The sequence below is a fragment of the Salvelinus alpinus genome, chromosome 30 (genome assembly GCF_045679555.1).
Source record: "Salvelinus alpinus chromosome 30, SLU_Salpinus.1, whole genome shotgun sequence".
NCBI classification, from domain to species: domain Eukaryota; kingdom Metazoa; phylum Chordata; class Actinopteri; order Salmoniformes; family Salmonidae; genus Salvelinus; species Salvelinus alpinus.
The window spans coordinates 32,051,970-32,073,373 of NC_092115.1; the positions used below are offsets into that span (position 1 = coordinate 32,051,970).

Consider the following 21,404-nt stretch of genomic DNA (forward strand, 5'->3'; position numbering starts at 1 on the left):
TGAGTCCAACAAAATGGAATAAGGTTGTGGATAAAGTAATACACCATTTAATGTGTACCACCTCTAAAGACCTGCATCACTGTATAGAGCGCTTTGCTATTTACAAAATGACCTTTTTGTGTGCCTTTGTGTTTATCCATGGCCCTCTAGCCGAATATGTACTTGTAGCCCTTTCCTGCAGTCAAAATACCCAGTGTCCTCATGGGTGTAATATTATTTCCACTTATTAATAAACACCACGTACAACATTTTTTTACAGAAAATTGTGTTTGTTATAAATCGTATCTGCTGTATATAAAGTGTAATATTTGGATGCAAACTCAAATTGGAATACATTTGAACTCTGTATCTGATATGGTATCAGTGTCTCATTTTTTAAGCCCATAACCATGTGTGTGACGTATATAGTTTTGTTTCAAAGTAGATTTGTTTAAGACCAAGAAACACTGTGTGACCCTGATTTAGCCCACCGCAGTAAAAGGTTTTAAGGAGCCTACCCTTCGTTAATAGTTAAGGTCCAAGGACCTTATTTTTAGAAGTAGACTGGCTATGGCAGCCAAAACAGCCAAATACTCCATCTAAACGTGAATAGATTCTCAATTGCAATGTGGTTCTAGAAACGTAAAGCCTTTAACTTTCATATCACATCAAACTAATTTTACAAACGCGAAATACACACTTACTGTACACTGTTTTACCCGGCTTTATCACAGTTGCAGCAGACAATATTTTTCCTCAGAGACAACACGTTTCTGACGGCCTTCTTCTGTTACATACAGGTGTTCGGAACATGCGAGATAACTAATTAGCACAGGTGGTCCTTCTGTCATCCGTAAACACGCGCTGTGACATGGATATGGCCGTGTGGGAACACTAACCCTATAAAAAGGTGTGTATCAATTATTTTTTCCCTCGCTGATATGAACGATAAGTATTATGCTTACAAAAAAATTATGCTTGTACCGCAAGCGATGCGTGTTAATGTTCAGACTGAGCGTCGATGCTCTTAAACTCCCCCGTACAGAAGACGCCTTTGTTCAATAAATTGACTAATGTAATAGAACTGAGAGTCATTGTGGAGTGCTAGTGGCCCCCATACTGCAGCAGAAGGAGCAAGTCTATTGCTGGTGCGGTAAGTTTCACAAAAGCATGTGAAATCTAAAGGAAAAAACATATAACATAGCATTTACATAAAAACATAGATTTGGTACAAAATAAAAGTGAACCACCCATTTAAGACTTTTGGCATAATGGTTTTGGAATGACAGTCACAGGGAAGAGGGTTTAAGGTCCGTTCAGGGTAACTCCTAATTAAACTACACTGGTGTCAGGAGTAGGATAGCACATCCCTGACGAGTTTTAGGCACATTTCATTGGAGGCAAACTGCCATTTTTTCATATATAGCAGTCTACTAGTAAAATCAGACCTATTCTTACTATATTGAACCGCATCAGCTTCTGAAGAGCTTGTATTCCACATTTAACACATCTCCCACTACCATACAAATATTTTAAGACAGCTAAGGAAAACACATTTTCTTCAGGAAATGTAATCATTTGTGAATCGTGAACAGTAAAATAAATATTGATGGAATTTCCTGAATTACTTAATTTATAGCCAAACTCGTTGAAATGATTGCTGTTGTAATGCCAAAGCCTTCTCATTTGACTGGGAAATTATGAAAGGATTTAACTGAGAGAAGTGGACATGCAAAACAAAACCTATGACATACGCGAAAGTGATCCAAAAATAAATAAATCACAAACTTCATGTGGTAATTAACAAGTACATGAACATTTCAGTCATGATGTGTGATGAAGCCTGGTCTCTCTCTTGGACGTTATCCTGCATTATATAGTTTGACAAATATAAGGCCCACACATGAACACTCCTAGAGCAGTATGCCGCTATTTACACCACAAGATTACAAAAGAAACTTTCCAAACGTTGACACTTTAAAAAATAAAATGTATTAGCATCTCTAATGTGTATAAATAAAAACATATGAAACAATGCATATACTTATAATGTAATGAGCTGAACAATGACTGGATTATATGTGATACAAAGGTCAAGGAGCAGTCTTGTTTGTCTTTTGCCAGTGTATGTCTGTGAGAAAAAACTAATGTACCTTAATCAAGCATTTCAAACTATGCATACCTATAAGTTGCAACACTACATTCTGTCATAAGAATGAAACAAACAAGGAAAGGAGGGAAGTCAAGAACAGCAATAGGGAAAAACATGGGGGAAAATTGTGTTTTGTGATCCCTTTTGAGAAGCTTGCAAGACTGCTTAGTATCAACATATTGTTATGAAGTGTGTACTGGTTTTACTAACAATGTTGAGGCAAAAGCCACAACACTACACACACTGATCAATTTAAAGAGCGCACCTCAAAAGGACTTGATTTCACTTTAACGCATCAGGAGCTCTGCAGCTCCACAAATTCATTTAAAAGTGTCCTTTTTTTATAAGCGGACCTGAAATCTTAGGGACCAAAAAACCTTCAGTTTTAATCCATGTATTAAAATGTTAAATAAAAAGGAGAGATTACAAATTCAACAAATTCTAGAATTTCTCTGACCACTTATGTTATTTTCTGTTTGTAGTTGGGTTCGCCATTCCCTGCAATGACTTCCCTTTTACAGGGCTAGAATACCAATGGGCCAGAGAATGGATGTTTTGTGGGGCTGTTGGAATTGGTCTAAAGGGGTCTACAGACAAAGGCAAAGAAAGGAAGGGACCTCTCTTCCTCTGTCACCCAATTAGTTATATTTTGGTCATGCTCTTAGCACTCAATGGTGTTTAATGTGTCTTACTTAGTGACAAAAAATATACACAAAGGACAAATACTATTTCTGAAAGCTGGCCAAAACATTGTCCTAGTAGAAGGTGAGAATAATTTTCAATTGAAAAGCATCAGATTTGTAACAGACCATAAAATCGAAACTGTTGACGACTGGAGGCACTGCCCTACAAAACCATGTGTGATACTGCCACAGACAAGTCGGTTTGAAGTTACACTGCGTGGACTTATATGAAATTGGCCTCTCTCATATAGTTACCCTCTCTGGTTTTCCTCCTAAATCGAAAAATATCACATCTGTAAAGGGGAGCACAACATCCAAGACAACTGCTTCAAAGTTCAAAAACAGAGTGGGTAGAGGGGATAAAAAAAAAAGTGGCGTGTCTGCTTTAATACGCAGGTATATGTGACAGTGAAGGTGTTATCATTGGCACCCAAGGATCATGGCGACCTCATTCAGCCTTGTGGAATGAAGGAACTACGTAGTAATAGTTGAACAATGGTCTCTGCTCCAACCCCAAGTCTTTAGAAGAGTGCAAAGATCCCCTTATTTTTCATGTGTGTTTTAGCCCTGATATATCCACGTGTGCACGTCCTAAAACTCGGAAAACTCCTTTGCACATTTTTCCGTTACAGAAACGCGGATCTCCTCCTCCTCGTAGTCGTCGAAGTTGCTTGTGTCTCCAGCGCCTCGACACTTTGGTATGAACGGGGCTTCCACCTGACAACACAGAGAGCAGGACAACCAGGAGCGGAGTTAGTGTGCCTTAGAGGAGACCAAGCCAGTACTTCAATGAGATTCTAATACTGCAAGAATTTTCAGATGCCTAGGTAATACCTCCTTTCAGCAAAATGCATTATGAAGTAATTCTAGTAAGCCAAATACAAAACATCATGAAACCATATAAAGACTATTGTTGCAAGATCATAATACTCAAGAAAGTGCTACTGGACACTAATAAAATACAGAGGCCTTGTCTGAACACCCGTACTTGTGTTAGGATTTTTGGCGATGCAAAAATAGAACGTTTTATAGAATGTGAAATTAAAAAATGTAGTATACTTTAAATCCCAGGATGTCATACTCATTTCGGCTTTTCATTTAGAATTTGCTGCACCCTATTGAGGAAGAGAATAAGTGTTTTCAGACCCATGTCTGTGACATCAGCTGATAACCAGAATAGGGGACATGCTCTGCAAAAATGTACGAATGGCGTGGAACAAGAGAGATTGTGCATGTAGATTACGCCTTCTCAGTATGGATGAGTAGTATGTTGATATTTGTTGCTGAAATAGTATGTAGTATGATTAGTACACAGTATGTTGTTTTAGCAAGTAGTAGGCAAGAATTTGGCCAATGTGTTTCATAAAAGTTAGGTGCTATAAAGAGCAATTCAACTCCGCATTGATAGTCTTCATACTCCAACACATCCTTGTATGTACCTTCCTCTCGTAGATGGCAATCCAGTCCGTTGTAGCGAACCACTTGTGTCCTTTGATGTCGTTGACGCCGTTCTTCAGGTTGCCGTAGCGTTTGGTCAGGTCCACCTGCAGCAGGTTCCTCAGCAGGTCCTTCAGGTCAGAGCTGAAGTGGGATGGGAAGCGGACCTACAGGGGGACACAGAGGTTTGTCTAAATGGTCATGTATTGAGAAATGTACATTTGCTCCTAGTTGGACCTGTATAGTAAGTGATTAAAGACAGAAGAGGCTAAGCCAAAAGCAAGCCAAGCATTCATTGGGGAGTTAAAACCTCCTACTGAGTTAAACTTACTCCATGAGAACATGACAGGTGTTCAAAATGTGTTAAAATTGGAGGTTAAATAGGTAGGCCATTTCAGACCTTCTTAATGTAAAAATGGACTTGTCCATACCTTTCCAGACACAATCTTCTCATAGATCTGAATAGGCTGGTCAGCGAAGAAGGGAGGGTATCCAGCAGCCATCTCATATATGAGGACCCCCAGGGCCCACCAGTCCACTGCTTTGTTGTAGCCCTACACACAGCACAATGACAAATGTAGTTCACATACACATATGTAATCTAAATTCATGGCAACAAACTAATGTTCCATGTCTTCAAATGTAGTAATTTAATGCACTGTGTGTGTGTGAGAGAGAGAGACAGGAATCTCACCTTGCTGAGTATGATCTCGGGCGCCAGGTACTCTGGAGTTCCACACAACGTCCAGGTTCTGCCTTTTACCCTCTTGGCAAATCCAAAGTCTGTCACCTGACCATCAAGAACACGTACAGTCGGTAAAGCAACATAGCAGAGAAAACATAACCCATCATTTCTGCACAGCACTTTGAGATATCAGCTGATGTAAGAAGGGCTTTATAAATACATTTGATTTGACATTACAGTATACGCCATAGGCAGTGATGTGTCATGCACAGTGCTCCAGTTGGGCCGGTGCTCACCGGTACACAGTACTGGCACCTCAAATGTTCTACTGCTTGAGTACAAGGATGCAAACTGGTGAGGGCCCAAAATGGTAACACAAAAATTCACTTGGACATATAAAATGTGTGAGGTGTAAGAAAAGTGGCTTATTTTCAGAGAATAACAAGTAATAAATACACATTTGAATAATCTCAACACTCCTAACTTTACAAACCACAATAGACAGAGAAAATGGTGTCCTGGGGTAGGGGGGAGTTGGGCTCTTTGGTATGGTTTAAGGTTTATTATGACAGGTAATGATAATCTGCCTCCCCAGACAGAAATACATAGGGCACTCTAAAATCTGTTAAATTGGTTTGCCAAATTCTGTTCTTGGTTTAGCTTTTCCAGGTTTCAGAATTTCTCTCAAAAATCACCCTTTTATTGATAGAAAAACAACAAAATGTTATGTTCTAAGTCCACAACAATACTTAAAACCACATCAGGAGACCACATTTGAGGTCAAAAAATTTATTAATCTATGTGGGAGAGTGTAGTTGCCCTTTAATTAAATTGTGCACCAGCAAGAGACTGTGTTTGGCTAGTAGCAGTGTTTCTGTAGCAGTGTTTCATGTGAACCTGATTGGTACAAATTTATCATGATATCATTCTGCCAGCCAGGTAAGCCTACTTTGCAGACATTTAATTGGAAAGTTTTTTTTGGAAAGCCTTTAGAAATTTTTCAGCATGCTAACTGGCTACACAACACATACAGGTGCACACAAACAGGTGTTACTTCTTCAGAAAGTTGCTGGAAATACATATCACTGATGCACTATTTTCAGGAATTATGAGAAACTAGTGCAATTTAAGTACTTTTGTCATAAGTTCAATACATTTTAATACCTTCCTGTGCTCAGTCAATGATTTCAATATGAGACACAGACCCCTTCCCCTTTTTCTCTTCGGATCTACACGATTCACTTGGATGGCCTATTTTGAGATCAAAGCGGTGAATATCGCCGAAAAGCGACGGGTTTTCATATCTGTCAGTAGGCCTACCGGCATCCCTTATGCAACATTGACTCTAAAATAAGAACCCTGGTGCTGTAAAATGAAAATGATCCACTTGAAGCACTGGTCACACATACCTGGATGTAGCCATGCTGATCGATTAGAAGGTTCTCAGGCTTCAGATCTCTGTAGATAAGGTCTAGTGAATGGAGGTACTCGAACGTCAGTACTATCTGGGCTGCGTAAAACCGTGCGTGCGGTTCACTGTGAAGGAAAGGGAGAAGAATCTGTTTAACTGATCACGTAGTAGGCGCAAAAATGTAAGCGGAGTTGTAATTAACTACCAGCTATATGAGCACTGAATTTAAAATAAAAACACACACTCCCCTCTGTATTTATTTGGACAGTGAAGCAAAAACATATAATGCACTATTCCCCCCCATTTGAAGGCGTCATAAGTATTTGGATTTCTGTTGTAGTGTATTCTGGTTGGTACAAAAGTTTACTATATGGTCCCATATTCCTAGCATGCAATGACTACGTCAAGGTTGTGACTCTACAAACTTGTTGGATGCATTTGCAGTTTGCATTTGCAGAATTATGTCGTGTGGTAGGTAGCCTGGTGGGTAGGAGCATTGGGCCGGTAACCAAAAGATTGCTGGATCGAATCCCCAAGCCGACGTTCTGCCCCTGAGCAAGGAAGTTAACCCCCAAAAACAACTGGGCACCAATGACGTGGATATCGATTAAGGCAAGCCCCCGGCACCTCTCGGACTCAGAGGAGTTGGGTTAAATGCGGAAGACACATTTATGTTGAATACATTCAGTTGTACAACTGGTATCACCTTTCCCTTTCTCAATAGAAATGAATGAGAAATAACGTATTGAGTCATTTTAATTGTATATAAGAATAGAATATGTTTCTGGACACTTCTACAGTAACGTGGATGCTACCATGATTACGGATAATCATTACGTTACAGCCTTATTTACAATAAACGTAACTCCAAAACAACGTTATTTATAATTAATTTCTGTTGGGCACAAAATAATCTGAAACACAACCAAAACAAACTGAAAACGCATCCAACAACTTTGATTCACAAGCGTGATGTAGTCATTGCGTGCTAGGAATATGGGACCAAATACTCAACTTTTAAAACTGAATTTTCTAAATACTTCCAACAACCTTCAAAATGGGGGGACTAGATACATAAAGTGCATTCATTTCTAAATGGTAAAACATATGTATGAAAATACCCTCAAATAAATGATGACATTCTGTACTGTCACCTCACATAGAACTTTTGATATGAAATCTAATTCTGGAGAACAAAGCCAAATTAAAATGTTATAAATTCACTGTCCCAAAAAATACATGAATGTAGGTTAAAAAAATGTTTCCCAAAACAATTTTCAATCAACAAATGGAAAATCTATAAACAACTTATAATCAACCAGATATTGTATTGATGAGCAGAACGTTCAGACAGACACTCACCTGAACCTTCCGATTCGTCTTAGATGTGAAAACATCTCTCCTCCTGGAACATACTCCATCACCATGTACAAATTGGAGTTGTCCTGTGGAGGGACACAGATAGACGTAAACAAATCCAGTCAGATACTGAAGTAACTGAATAATAAAGAGGCCATATGTATTAAGCGTCTCATAGTGCTGGGATCAGCCCCCCGCGGCCATTTAAATCAAATTCATTATGATCAAAAAGGAAAAACGAGCCCTAAATCAGCACTCCTAGTTTGAGACGCTTGATTCATAGCCTCTGATCTCAATGGCCAGATTAAAAACACTGTATGCAGAAGGAAAAAAAACTGAACTGTACCTTGAAGGCATAATCAAGTCTGACGAGGAAGGGAAAAGACACGGCCTGCAATATTCTCTTCTCATTTAGCGTGTGTTCTATTTGCTTGAGTTTCACCACCTACCAGACAAAGAAGTGATCATCAGACAACAGTCTTGACCGACAGTTTAAGTACAGTTTAATGATGGCATGACAAAGTTGTAGAGTTTTTTTTTTTGGGGGGGGGAGCTTTAGTCTCGTAATTACCAGACTGAGGTAGCAGACCATTTATGTTAGCTCGCGAGATCAGGAGGCTTGCGTGGCTAGGGCAGCTTTTAGATTGCATTCCAGTAATCACATTTTTGTCACACGCGCCAAATACAACAGCTGTAGACCTTACCGTGAAATGCTTACTTACAAGCCCTTAACCAACAATGCAGTTAAAAAAAATAGAGTTGTGAAAATATTTACTAAATTAAAAAAAATAAGATACAATAACGAGGCTATATACAGGGGGTACCGGTAGCGAGTCAATGTGTGGGGGTACAGGTTAGTCGAGGTAATTTGTACATGTACATAGGGGTAAAGTGACTATGCATATATAAACAGTGAGTAGCAGCAGTGTAAAAACAAAGGGGGGGGGGGGGGGGGGCTGACCATTTTTTGGCCCTTCCTCTGACACCGCCTAGTATATAGGTCCTGGATGGCAGGAAGCAAGGCCCTAGTGATGTACTGGGCCGTACGCAATACCCTCTGTAGCGCCATACGGTCGGATGCCGACCAGTTGCCATACCAGGTGGTGATGCAACCGGTCAGGATGCTCTCGATGGTGCAGCCGTAGAACTTTGATGATCTGGGGACCCATGCCAAATCTTTTCAGTCTCCTGAGGGGGAAAAGGTGTTGTCATGCCCTCTTCACGACTGTCTTGGTATGTTTGGACCAGGATAGTTTGTGGGTGATGTAGACACCAAGGAGCTTGAAACTCTCGACCCGCTCCACTACAGCCCCGTCAATGTTAATGGGGGCCTGTTCAGCCCTCATTTACCTGTAGTCCATGATCAGCTCCTTTGTCTTGCTCACATTGAGGGAGAGGTTAGAAAGAGACTATGGTATTATAATCCAGACACTAACAGGTCAGATCATATCTGTGCATATGATGGGAGGAACCACTGGCAGACATTACACATATTTATCATACTTATGTTATGCCACCAGATAACATCTACAACAGCGGTATTCAAAGTTGGGGTCGCAACATTGCAGTGGCGTTGCCCATTAAAAAATTACAAATATTTGAGGACATGTTATTGTATGGAACAAGTCACAACATACATTTGAGAAAGATCATTTAAAAAAATACATTTACATTTACTGAATTATACATTTAAAAATACATTTACTGAATTAAAAGTTATTTGTTGATGTAAAAATCGAAATGTGCCGATTTTTAAGGTTGGTTCATTAGATTTGGGATGGGGCCGCGAGAAATTCTGCCGGAAAAAATGGGGTCCCGCTGGAAACGTTTGAATACGACTGATCTACAGTGTTTTATTTCATTCTTGCCCCATTTTTTGTTTGATATTATTTTATTGGAGTGGAATTGCACACTATCTTTACTGTATTTTTGATGCTTAATTTAGACGGGTACAAACAGCAGGGATGAGAGTAAGGAGGTAGACATAGGTGGAAGACGGGGTTGAACCCAGGTCTTCGGTGGGGAGGCATGCATGTGCTTGCTGCCTGGAGTGATACCCACTCGACCAAGGCTTTGCACTTGTTGCCCCGTTTGATGCCCTAAAATAGCATCTCTTCATCCTCTTCCCATAGCAAGGTGATACATTGCCTTGTCAGCTCATACACGGGTTACCCGTCCTTGAAAAGGCCAGCTGTTTTCCACTGGGCACCAACCTTTTGCTTGTCCAGTATTTTCATGGCGAAGAACTGCTCTGTTCCTTTATGTTTGACCAGCATGACTCTTCCAAACGAGCCTGTACCCAGGGTCTTTAGCCTGTCAAAGTCATCTAGGCCCGTCGTGCTCTAGAATGGGTCACACAAAACACAGGATGTGGATTACCTAATGGATATACCACAGCAGCAGTCCCAGGCTTTTACTCAGTTCAACTTAGATATTCCCCACATCCACATCTCCTTTTCTATACACATTGGTGAAGGACTTTGGTTGAGAAGAAGGCAAAGAGATAGGATGTGAGGAATCACAGAAAGAATAAATGAGAAAGAGTCCCCAAACCCTGGATTTGTAGCTCCAACCTTAAGAGCATGAAGACATCTCACCTGTGGTGGACATTCCCATTTCCGTAAGAAGTCTTCTTTGGCTTTGGCTAGGAACTCTTTCACTGTATGGAAGAAAGATATACACAGGCAAATTAGCTAACAGGAAGGAATTGTCTGTCAACGCATGATTAATTCCTATTTATTGACTTGGGATTTGATTTGCATGGAGTGGGCAACAAAGTACAAAGGACATCTTAATGGAATCTTATGTGGAAATTCTAGAACAGTGACAGGGTATCAATTGTAACAAAATCTGTATGAAATGGAATTCAATGGAGACAAAGACTGGTAAGGTCTAACTAACCAAACTCCTATCTGCATTTTACATCCACAAAATACATGTACGGAGAAGGGGGGGGGGGGGGAACAACATCAAAACGTTTGTTTTTAGTGATACAACAAAACACACCAACCAAGACGGACAGTCTAAGTAAGAAGTGATGCCAAGAGCTCCATTTCTCTTTTTTAAATAGATAGGGGGATGTAAGAATTCACTAAGACAGGTGAAGAGGCTGGGCTCTCTCGAAGCATGCAGAACTCTTGTGCATCACTTTCTGCACTGACTGTGCATTAGGGCCCAATACTGTTCACGGGAAGGCTTTAACACAGAGTATTATATACAGAATTGTTTTTGATGAGCCAGGACAAACCAAAACACATGGAAAAACACAGCAGACAAGAGATATCCAGAATGACAGAATGCAGATGACAAAAACACAGAGGTTTAGGTAATGGTTTTGGCAGAACCTAGATCGAAGCATATACTGAACCACTACTACAAGCCAAGCGTGGGTTCATTTACAATAGAATCAATGCGTGCAAGGTTTCAGATTTCTGTCATTTTGGGAATCTACTGGAAGAATGGGCATACCAAAAGTCTCTATAGATCACCCAAGGATTTGCAGGAACAATGTGGAAGGGATGATGTGGAAGAGAGAGAGAGAGAGAGAGAGAGAGAGAGAGAGTGCATAAATCTAACAAGTATATCAGATCAACAAACATGGACCATATGCAGTGAAGAACAATAGAAGATGACAACGAAGGAAAGAAAAAGACAGTATTAGATACAGAGAGAAAGAGTTGTCATTCTTCTTCTGGAATTCAGTGTGACAAAGAAAAACAAGGCGACTAATTAGAATGTTTGTTAATGACTCCTGTGGGTAAGAAAGTTACAACAGACATGACTAGGATGGCAAATGCTGTACAAATACAAAGATGTAGCAAACAGAAAAAGGCTTTAATAATTGTGCAGTTCTTTTTATATCGGCTACAGTGTGTTGAAGCACTAAAAATCCCACATAACCCTGGCCTGAAAAGTAGACTATACTGTATATGATTTTTTTATTAACACATTTACATAGTGTATTCAGACCCTTTAATCAGTACATTGTTGAAGCACCTTTGGCAACGGTTACAGCCTCAAGTCTTCTTGGGTATGATGCTATAAGCTTGGCACACCTGTATTTGGGGAGTTTCTCCCATTCTTCTCTGCAGATCCTCTCAAGCTCTGTCAGGTTGGATGGGGAGCGTTGCTGCACAGCTATTTTCAGGTCTCTCCAGAGACTTGTCCCAAAGCCACTCCTGAGTTGTCTTGGCTGTGTGCTTAGTGTCTTTGTCCTTTTGGAAGGTGATGAAATCCGAGCACGGGTAGCATTCCAGAGAGACATCAGGGATTGCAACGTGCTCTGCTTCACGGAAACATGGCTAACTCAAGAGACGCTAACGGAGTCGGTGCAGCCAGCTGGTTTCTTCATGCATCGCGCCGACAGAAACAAACATCTTTCTGGTAAGAAGAGGGGCGGGGGGGTATGCCTTATGATTAACGAGACGTGGTGTGATCATCATAACAACACACAGGAACTCAAGTCATTCTGTTCACCTGATCTAGAACTCCTCACAATCAAATGTCGACCGCATTATCTACCAAGGGAATTCTCTTCAATCATAATCACAGCCGTATATATTCCCCCCCAAGCAGACACATCGATGGCCCTGAACGAACTTTATCTGACTCTTTGTAAACTGGAAACCACACACCCTGAGGCTGCATTCATCGTAGCTGGGGATTTTAACAAGGCTAATCTAAAAACAAAACTCCCTAAATTCTATCAGCATATCGATTGTGCTACCAGGGCTGGAAAAACCCTAGATCATTGTTATACTAATTTCCGCGACGCATATAAGGCCCTCCCCCGCCCCCCTTTCGGAAAAGCTGACCACGACTCCATTTTGTTGATTCCAGCCTACAAACAGAAACTAAAACAACAAGCTCCCGCGCTCAGGTCTGTTCAACGCTGGTCCGACCAATCTGAATCCACGCTTCAAGACTGCTTCGATCACGCGGATTGGAATATGTTCCGCATTGCGTCCAACAACAATATTGACGAATATGCTGATTCGGTGAGCGAGTTCATTAGGAAGTGCATTGACGATGTCGTACCCACAGCAACGATTAAAACATTCCCAAACCAGAAACCGTGGATTGACGGCAGCATTCGCGTGAAACTGAAAGCGCGAACCACTGCTTTTAACCAGGGCAAGGTGACCGGAAGCATGACCGAATACAAACAGTGTAGCTATTCTCTCCGCAAGGCAATCAAACAGGCTAAGTCCCAGTACAGAGACAAAATCGAGTCGCAATTCAACAGCTCAGACACAAGAGGTATGTGGCAGGGTCTACAGTCAATCACGGATTACAAAAAGAAAACCAGCCCCGTCGCGGACCAGGATGTCTTGCTCCCAGACAGGCTAAACAACTTTTTTGCCCGCTTTGAGGACAATACAGTGCCACTGACACGGCCCCCTACCAAAACCTGCGGGCTCTCCTTCACTGCAGCCGAGGTGAGTAAAACATTTAAACGTGTTAACCCTCGCAAGGCTGCAGGCCCAGACGGCATTCCCAGCCGCGTCCTCAGAGCATGCGCAGACCAGCTGGCTGGTGTGTTTACGGACATATTCAATCAATCCTTATCCCAGTCTGCTGTTCCCACATGCTTCAAGAGGGCCACCATTGTTCCTGTTCCCAAGAAAGCTAAGGTAACTGAGCTAAACGACTACCGCCCCGTAGCACTCACTTCCGTCATCATGAAGTGCTTTGAGAGACTAGTCAAGGACCATATCACCTCCACCCTACCGGACACCCTAGACCCACTCCAATTTGCTTACTGACCCAATAGGTCCACAGACGACGCAATCGCAACCACACTGCACACTGCCCTAACCCATCTGGACAAGAGGAATACCCATGTGAGAATGCTGTTTATCGATTACAGCTCAGCATTTAACACCATAGTACCCTCCAAACTCGTCATCAAGCTCGAGACCCTGGGTCTCGACCCCGCCCTGTGCAACTGGGTCCTGGACTTCCTGACGGGCCGCCCCCAGGTGGTGAGGGTAGGTAACAACATCTCCACCCCGCTGATCCTCAACACTGGGGCCCCACAAGGGTGCGTTCTGAGCCCTCTCCTGTACTCCCTGTTCACCCACGACTGCGTGGCCATGCACGCCTCCAACTCAATCATCAAGTTTGCGGATGACACTACAGTGGTAGGCTTGATTACCAACAACGACGAGACGGCCTACAGGGAGGAGGTGAGGGCCCTCGGAGTGTGGTGTCAGGAAAATAACCTCACACTCAACGTCAACAAAACAAAGGAGATGATTGTGGACTTCAGGAAACAGCAGAGGGAGCACCCCCCTATCCACATCGACGGGTCAGTAGTGGAGAAGGTGGAAAGTTTTAAGTTCCTCGGTGTACACATCACGGACAAACTGAATTGGTCCACCCACACAGACAGCGTTGTGAAGAAATTCGGCTTGTCACCAAAAGCAATCACAAACTTCTACAGATGCACAATCGAGAGCATCCTGTCGGGCTGTATCACCGCCTGGTACGGCAACTGCTCCGCCCACAACCGTAAGGCTCTCCAGAGGGTAGTGAGGTCTGCAGAACGCACCACCGGGGGCAAACTACCTGCCCTCCAGGACACCTACACCACCCGATGTCACAGGAAGGCCATAAAGATCATCAAGGACAACAACCACCCAAGCCACTGCCTGTTCACCCCGCTATCATCCAGAAGGCGAGGTCAGTACAGGTGCATCAAAGCAGGGACCGAGAGACTGAAAAACAGCTTCTATCTCAAGGCCATCAGACTGTTAAACAGCCACCACTAACATTTAGCGGCCGCTGCCAACATACTGACTCAACTCCAGCCACTTTAAAAATGGGAATTGATGGAAATTATGTAAAAATGTACCACTAGCCACTTTAAACAATGCCACTTAATATAATGTTTACATACCCTACATTACCCATCTCATATGTATATACTGTACTCTATATCATCTACTGCATCTTGCCATCTTTATGTAATACATGTACCACTAGCCACTTTAAACTATGCCACTTTATGTTTACATACCCTACAGTACTCATCTCATATGTATATACCGTACTCTATACCATCTACTGCATCTTGCCATGCCGTTCTGTACCACCACTCATTCATATATCTTTATGTACATATTCTTTATCCCTTTACACTTGTGTGTGTGTATAAGGTAGTAGTTGTGGAATTGTTAGGTTAGATTACTTGTTGGTTATTACTGCATTGTCGGAACTAGAAGCACCAAGCATTTCGCTACACTCGCATTAACATCTGCTAACCATGTGTATGTGACTAATAAAATTTGATTTGATTTGATTTGAACCTTTGCCCCCCAGTCGGAGGTCCTGAGCGCTCTGGAGCAGGTTTTCATCAAGGATCTCTCTGTACATCATTCCCTCAATCCTGACTAGTCTCCCAGTCACTTCCCGCTGAAAAACCTTTGGTACCCTTCCCCAGATCTGTGGCTCGACATAATCCCTGTCTCGGAGCTCTGCGGACAATTCCTTCAACCTCATGGCTTGGTTTTTTCTCTGACATGCACTGTCAAATGTGGGACCTTATATAGACAGGTGTGCTTTTCCAAATAATGTCCAATCAATTGTATTTTCCACAGGTGGACTCCAATCAAGTTGTAGAAACATCTCAAGGATGACCAATGGAAACTGGATGCACCTGAGCTCAACTTCAAGTCTCATAGCAAAGGGTCTGAATACTTATGTAAATAAAGTATGTTTTTTTATTTGTAATATATTTGAAAAAAATTCTACAAAACCTGTTTTCGCTTTGTCATTATGGGGTAGTGTGTGTAGATTGAGGATTTTTATTTATTTAATACATTTTAGAATAAGGCTGTAACGTAACAAAATGTGGAAAAAGTCAAGGGGTCTCAATACTTTCTGAATGCACTGTATGACCACCTAGCTAATGTAAATGTTTACATAATCAGAGCTGGTTATGGTTAACTGTACTGAATGGGATCCCTTTTAAAAGACATAAGCTAGGTGTCCAGTATTGAACAGTAGAATAAGGCAATAAGGTACACCTCAGTACAGTACAGTTTTTAGAGATCAGCACCACTAAGTTCATATTTTTAGAACATGGTTGGCTAATGCAAGATTTTCCATTAAAAAAAAAAATGCCTAACATGTTTAACAACATGGAAGGTTGTGACATGGAACAGTGAAACAAGGCTCATTCAGTGTCAGAATTAGCCTACCTCCCTGTCAAACTGGGAGTGTTTTGACATCTCCCAAGAGCCAAGCCAAGACAACGAGTCTGAGTTGGTGAGGAGGTTAGTGCAACACACACATGGGCTATTATGGCTTCCAGTTGAAGCTCGCATCCGCTACAAGACCATGGTGCTTGCCTACGGAGCTGTGAGGGGAACGGCACCTCCGTACCTTCAGGCTCTGATCAGGCCCTACACCCAAACATGGGCACTGCGTTCATCCACCTCTGGCCTGCTCGCCTCCCTACCTCTGAGGAAGTACAGTTCCCGCTCAGCCCAGTCAAAACTGTTCGCTGCTCTGGCACCCCAATGGTGGAACAAACTCCCTCACGACGCCAGGTCAGCGGAGTCAATCACCACCTTCCGGAGACACCTGAAACCCCACCTCTTTAAGGAATACCTAGGATAGGATAAAGTAATCCTTCTAACCCCCCCCCCCCCCCCCCTTAAAAGAGTTAGATGCACTATTGTAAAGTGGTTGTTCCACTGGATATCATAAGGTGACTGCACCAATTTGTAAGTCGCTCTGGATAAGAGCGTCTGCTAAATGACTTAAATGTAATGTAAATGTAAATTATCAGGAACCAGGTTGCCGGCACTGTAAACAACAATAGGGCAGACAAATCTGTAGCAGCAGCAGTTTAGGGCACTGTGGCTTAGACAGGTTTAACACCAGAAGGTTGAGAGACTGGGGCTCATGTTATGAGCCCCAGGAAAACAGACAGCACAGCACAGGCTTTAAGTTGCACTGATCAGATCAAAGAACACCGCTTGCTTCCTGAAACTGGAAAGATACCTGTGGCTGACCAGGTTCCTGTGCCTCTGCCTGGTCTCTTCCAACACTTCAGTAAATGTCATATGAACAGATTAACAGCATTGTAAAGTGACAAAGCTTTTAAACGACCTAGATACATTACTACCTACCATAAATGTTCACATTTAGCCGTACATATATCAAAGTGAAGTAGATGGAACAGCACATATGCAAACTCACAAGTCAGTGGCATTTCCCAGACTAACTTATGCCAGATTAGTTTGCAAGCAGTTCACACACATTCAGATCTGGACACAAACCAACACCTCGATATTCCTGACTGTATAGGACTTCATGGGGAAACATTTAAAAATGTATCAAGTCATGCAGTGCATTGATCATCAGCATACATATGTCAAAGTGTACCACTGCAAATTAATACAGTCCCAGGGCTAGTTGCGTCAAAGCTTGTAATTCCCCTTATCCTCTTACGAAGGTCTGGTGACAAGCTGTTCCAGTCAATGACAAACTGTGCTGTGTGTATGTGCATGTAGAACTGCACATCACTAAGATTAAACAGACTCTAAACCAAAATGACTTGTGAGATAAATCACTTGGGAAGGTTGTATTACGGGCCTGGTTTTATGAATGGCAAGTGGGCATTTGTCATTTCTTCACCATATTTGGTCACTGTTTAGAGGAGCGCTAGAGAGTACTGTAGAGGGAAAGCTGTATATATATATACAGCGCCTCAAGACTGAGATGTGGAGGCAGTCTGATAATTGAAACCCCATACTTATTAAACTACTTATCCTTAGTGTGGTTAATCTAACATGACATTTGTAAATAGTTTAGGAGTGGAGTGAATTTTTGGTTGCTAATGATCTATCACATTTGTAAAATTACAAATTAGCTAGCTAAAACAACTCTAATCTACAAACGCAATATCAAAACAACAGGCCTCATAGGCTATGAAACCAACACACGTCAGAGAGTCAAGCCTTTGGCTGGCTATGCTACAGTACTGTAGCTGGCATTGTACATTACTCTGGCTTGGTGATGTCTCACGGGCCTGGTGGTGGCTAACTAACGCTGATATACAGCTAGCTCTCACTGACGTTAGCTAGGTAGACAACATCATAGCGAAAGTGCTAAAACAACCCGCTAGCTAGCTAGCTAATGTTAGTAGCTAGCTAGGCCTCTGGACCAGGTTGTAACTATTTAGTTACACATCCCTTGTACTAGTGATCTAGCTGAGATTAGTTCAGAAACCAATTACTATAAATTATCGTCGATAGCCAAATACAGGGGCGAGGGTGTAATTCATGTAAAAATGTTTACAACATCAGGGATACATTTGCGTGTGCGCCCTCCCGATGTTGTCCATAAAAAAATGTCAAATGTGCTAATGTCAGCATACTAACTGGGTAGTTAGCTAACTTTAGCTAGTAAAGAGAATGCTCCACGATCGCCCCAACTCACCGCTCTCCAGCTCGTTGCCTTTCTTGGCGGTAGCAGCGTTTCCCATGGTATGGAAGACACGGCGATCGCTCAGACTGCGAGAGATGGTGGTAGCTAGCTACAGCTGTTGTTGAGTGGTGTTCCCCTTGTAGGCAAAATCGTTAATTTGGAACTATATAGAGAAATTCAATTGATAACGTTACAGTCAAATATGAAAGAAGGAGCCCAAATCCCTGTTCACCACCCCCCTTCTTTAGATATTCCCCTTCCTGGCTCTTCTCTATCTCGCTGACTTGCAGCTAGCGGTCACTGCTCTCACACTTCTCCCCCCAAGCGTTCACTGTTGATTGCTTGGTCAAAGACCTTCTATGTGAAGAGATGGGATATCGCACTCAATCTGTTTCCGCCTTTACTAAAGGCTTTAGTTAGAGGCTTGTGAGGTGGTCCGGGGAAGAACGACTGCCCCCTCTCACTGAAGCCACAGAAATTCAAGGCCGACCGCGGTACTGCAGGCATTGTTTGCAGAAAACAGGACCCCCCATTATAGTGAATGTAAAAATGGCATTCTCAATCTTCTTGGTCAATCTTCGTGTAAATACAAAAATACGCCAGATGTATGTCCGTGAACTGATTATAAAATAAATCTCACACAGAAGACGTTATAACGATAATTAAGTTGCTAATAGCAGCCTGCAGTACCCCGGTCAGTACATCACTCTAATAATAAGGGTTAACCCACTTGGTGGGAATTGTAACTTTTCAAAATTATTAAATTATCTTTGGTTACGTGGCTCATATAGCAAGGACCGCTACAGTATGATCAAATACAGCTAACCCTTTAGCTAAATAGCTGTGGTAACTACAATACACGGGCAAAAGTATGTGGACACCTACTAGTCGAACATCTCATTCCAAAATCATGGGCAAAATTATTGAAATGGTCCCCCCCTTTGTTGCTATAATAGCCTCCACTCTTCTGGGAAGGCTTGCCCCTAGATGTTGTAACATTGCTTCCATTCAGTCACTACAGTCCCTGGTTCGAATCCAGGCTGTATCACATCCGGACGTGATTGGGAGTCCCATAGGGCAGTGCACAATTGGCCCAGCGTCGTCCAGATTTGGCAGGGATAGGCCGTCATTGTAAATAAGAATTTGTTCTTAACTGACTTGTCTAGTTAAATAAAGGTTAAAAAAAAAGCATTAGTGAGGTCGCCCACTGATGTTGGGCAATTAGGCCTGGCTCGCAGTCGGCATTCCAATTCATCCCAAAGGTGTTCGATGGGGTTGAGGTCAGGGCTCTGTGCAGGCCAGCCAAGTTTTTCCACACCAATCTCAACAAACCATTTCTGTATGGACCTTGCTTGGTGCACAGGGGCATTGTCATGCTAAAACAGGAAAGGGCCTTCCCCAAACTGTTGCCACAAAGTTGGAAGCACAGAATTGTCTAAAATGTCATTGTATGCTATAGCGTTAAGATTTCCCTTCACTGGAACTAAAGGTCCTAGCCCGAACCATGAAAAACAGCCCCAGACCATTATTCCTCCTCCACCAAACTTTACAGTTGGCACTATGCATTGGGGCAGGTAGCGTTCTCCTGGCATCTACCAAACCTAGATCTGTTTGTCGGATTGCCAGATGGTGAAGCGTGATTCATCACTCCAGAGAATGCATTTTCACTGCTACAGATTCCAATGGAGACAAGCTTTACACCACTTCAGCCAATGCTTGACATTGCACATTGTGACTTTAGGCTTGTGTGCGTGCGGCTGCTCGGCCATGGAAACTCATTTCATGAAGCTCCCAACGAACAGTTCTTGTGCTGACGTTGCTTCCAGAGGCAGCTTGGAACTCGGTTGTGAGTGTTGCAACTGAGGACAGACGATTTTCACTTGGCGGTCCCGTTCTGTGAGCTTGTGTGGCCTACCATTTCGCGGGTGAGCCGTTGTGGCTCCTAAATGTTGCCACTTCAAAATAACAGCACTTACAGTTGACGGGGCAGCTCTAGCAGGGCAGAAATTTGACGAACTGACTTGTTGGAAAGGTGGCATCCTATCACGGTGCCACTTTGAAAGTCACTGAGCTCTTCAGTAAGGTCATTTTACATATACAGAAAATATACACTGTATTGGCAAGACATTCTATATAACAAAAAGTATTAAGATCTGAACATGATAAAGATCTGAGAAAGAGGAAAAATGCTGCAAAATGACTCACTCTTCAGTCTTGACTTGCAATGGATTTGATTATGCTGCATATACTCTATGGGAGTGAGAGTGAGAGAGAGTGTGTGTGGATTTCTTTAGATATTGTCTATATATAAATTGGTCTACATACCAACAAATATTAAGATCTGATCATTTGAACATGTATTCAAATGTGTAAATGCGTCCAAAGACTAAATATAGTACCATACAGAAAGGGATGTATTTCACAAACATTGAGTTGATCATATAGGTAACAATACTATACATTTTAAACAGTTTAAATCTGAGAAAAAAGAAGAAACCTGCACACCGCTCTTGATAGTATCACTGCTCTTTAATAAGCTTTACGTATCGGCCTCACGGCCTTGTTGTTTCTCATTTTATTCAACTGTTACCATGGGCCGGCAAAAAAAGAAAGCTCAGATGTGCGAGTACCTTCTGAATTTTGAAAAACAGTTTAATTCTAAATTGTATTTCAAAATAGATACAGTACCAGTCAAAAGTTTGTACACACATACTCCTTCAAGGTTTTTCTTTATTTGAACTATTTTCTACATTGTAGAATAATAGTGAAGATATTAGACCGGTGTAAATCTGTCCTTTGGTCTGATGAGTTCAAATTTTAGATTTTTGGTTCCAACCGCCGTGTCTTTGTGAGACGCAGAGTAGGTGAACGGATGTATCTGCAAGTGTAGTTCCCACCGTGAAGCATGGAGGAGGAGGTGTGATGGTGTGGGGGTGCTTTGCTGGTGACACTGTTGGTGATTTATTTAGTATTCAAGGCACACTTAACCAGCATGGCTACCACAGCATTCTGCAGTGATACGCCATACCATCTGGTTTGCGCTTAGTGGGACTATCATTTGTTTTTCAACAGAACAATGATCCAACACACCTCCAGGCTTTGTAAGGCCTATTTGACCAAGATGGAGAGTGATGGAGTGCTGCATCAGATGACCTAGCCTCTACAATCACCCGACCTCAACTCAATTGAGATGGTTTGGGATGAGTTGGACCGCAGAGTGAAGGAAAAGCAGCCAACAAGTGCTCAGCATATGTGGGA

General features: G+C 42.2%; 1 protein-coding gene across 3 annotated transcripts; it reads right to left on the reverse strand.

Moving 5' to 3' along the window:
* Positions 1-1,952: 1,952 nt before the first annotated feature.
* Positions 1,953-18,564, reverse strand: LOC139559983 (cAMP-dependent protein kinase catalytic subunit beta). Of its 3 annotated transcripts, XM_071376493.1 has the most exons (11): positions 18,159-18,560; positions 11,762-12,086; positions 10,304-10,365; positions 9,920-10,048; positions 8,053-8,151; positions 7,710-7,792; positions 6,346-6,472; positions 4,946-5,041; positions 4,683-4,805; positions 4,254-4,418; positions 1,953-3,531 (listed from the first exon to the last, which is right to left on the reverse strand). In XM_071376493.1, the coding sequence occupies exons 4-11, from the start codon at positions 9,980-9,982 to the stop codon at positions 3,406-3,408; spliced, it is 882 nt and encodes a 293-aa protein (XP_071232594.1). In that variant the 5' UTR covers positions 9,983-10,048; positions 10,304-10,365; positions 11,762-12,086; positions 18,159-18,560; the 3' UTR covers positions 1,953-3,405. The 3 variants fall into 3 exon arrangements, with proteins under 3 accessions (XP_071232594.1, XP_071232592.1, XP_071232593.1); XM_071376491.1 differs by lacking the exon at positions 11,762-12,086 and having other exon boundaries at positions 18,159-18,562; XM_071376492.1 differs by lacking the exons at positions 9,920-10,048; positions 11,762-12,086 and having other exon boundaries at positions 18,159-18,564.
* Between the last annotated feature and the right edge of the window lie 2,840 nt (positions 18,565-21,404).

What these genes read in the sequence shown, in the direction of transcription:
- LOC139559983 (XM_071376491.1), bottom strand. Translation starts at nt 18,204, where the DNA reads ATGGGAAACGCTGCTACCGCCAAGAAAGGCAACGAGCTGGAGAGCG. An exon ending in AATGGGAATGTCCACCACAG is followed by an intron (nt 10,049 to 10,303) that starts GTGAGATGTCTT and finishes GACCCATTCTAG; the next exon opens with AGCACGACGGGCCTAGATGA. An exon ending in CCGAGATCATACTCAGCAAG is followed by an intron (nt 4,806 to 4,945) that starts GTGAGATTCCTG and finishes TGCTGTGTGTAG; the next exon opens with GGCTACAACAAAGCAGTGGA.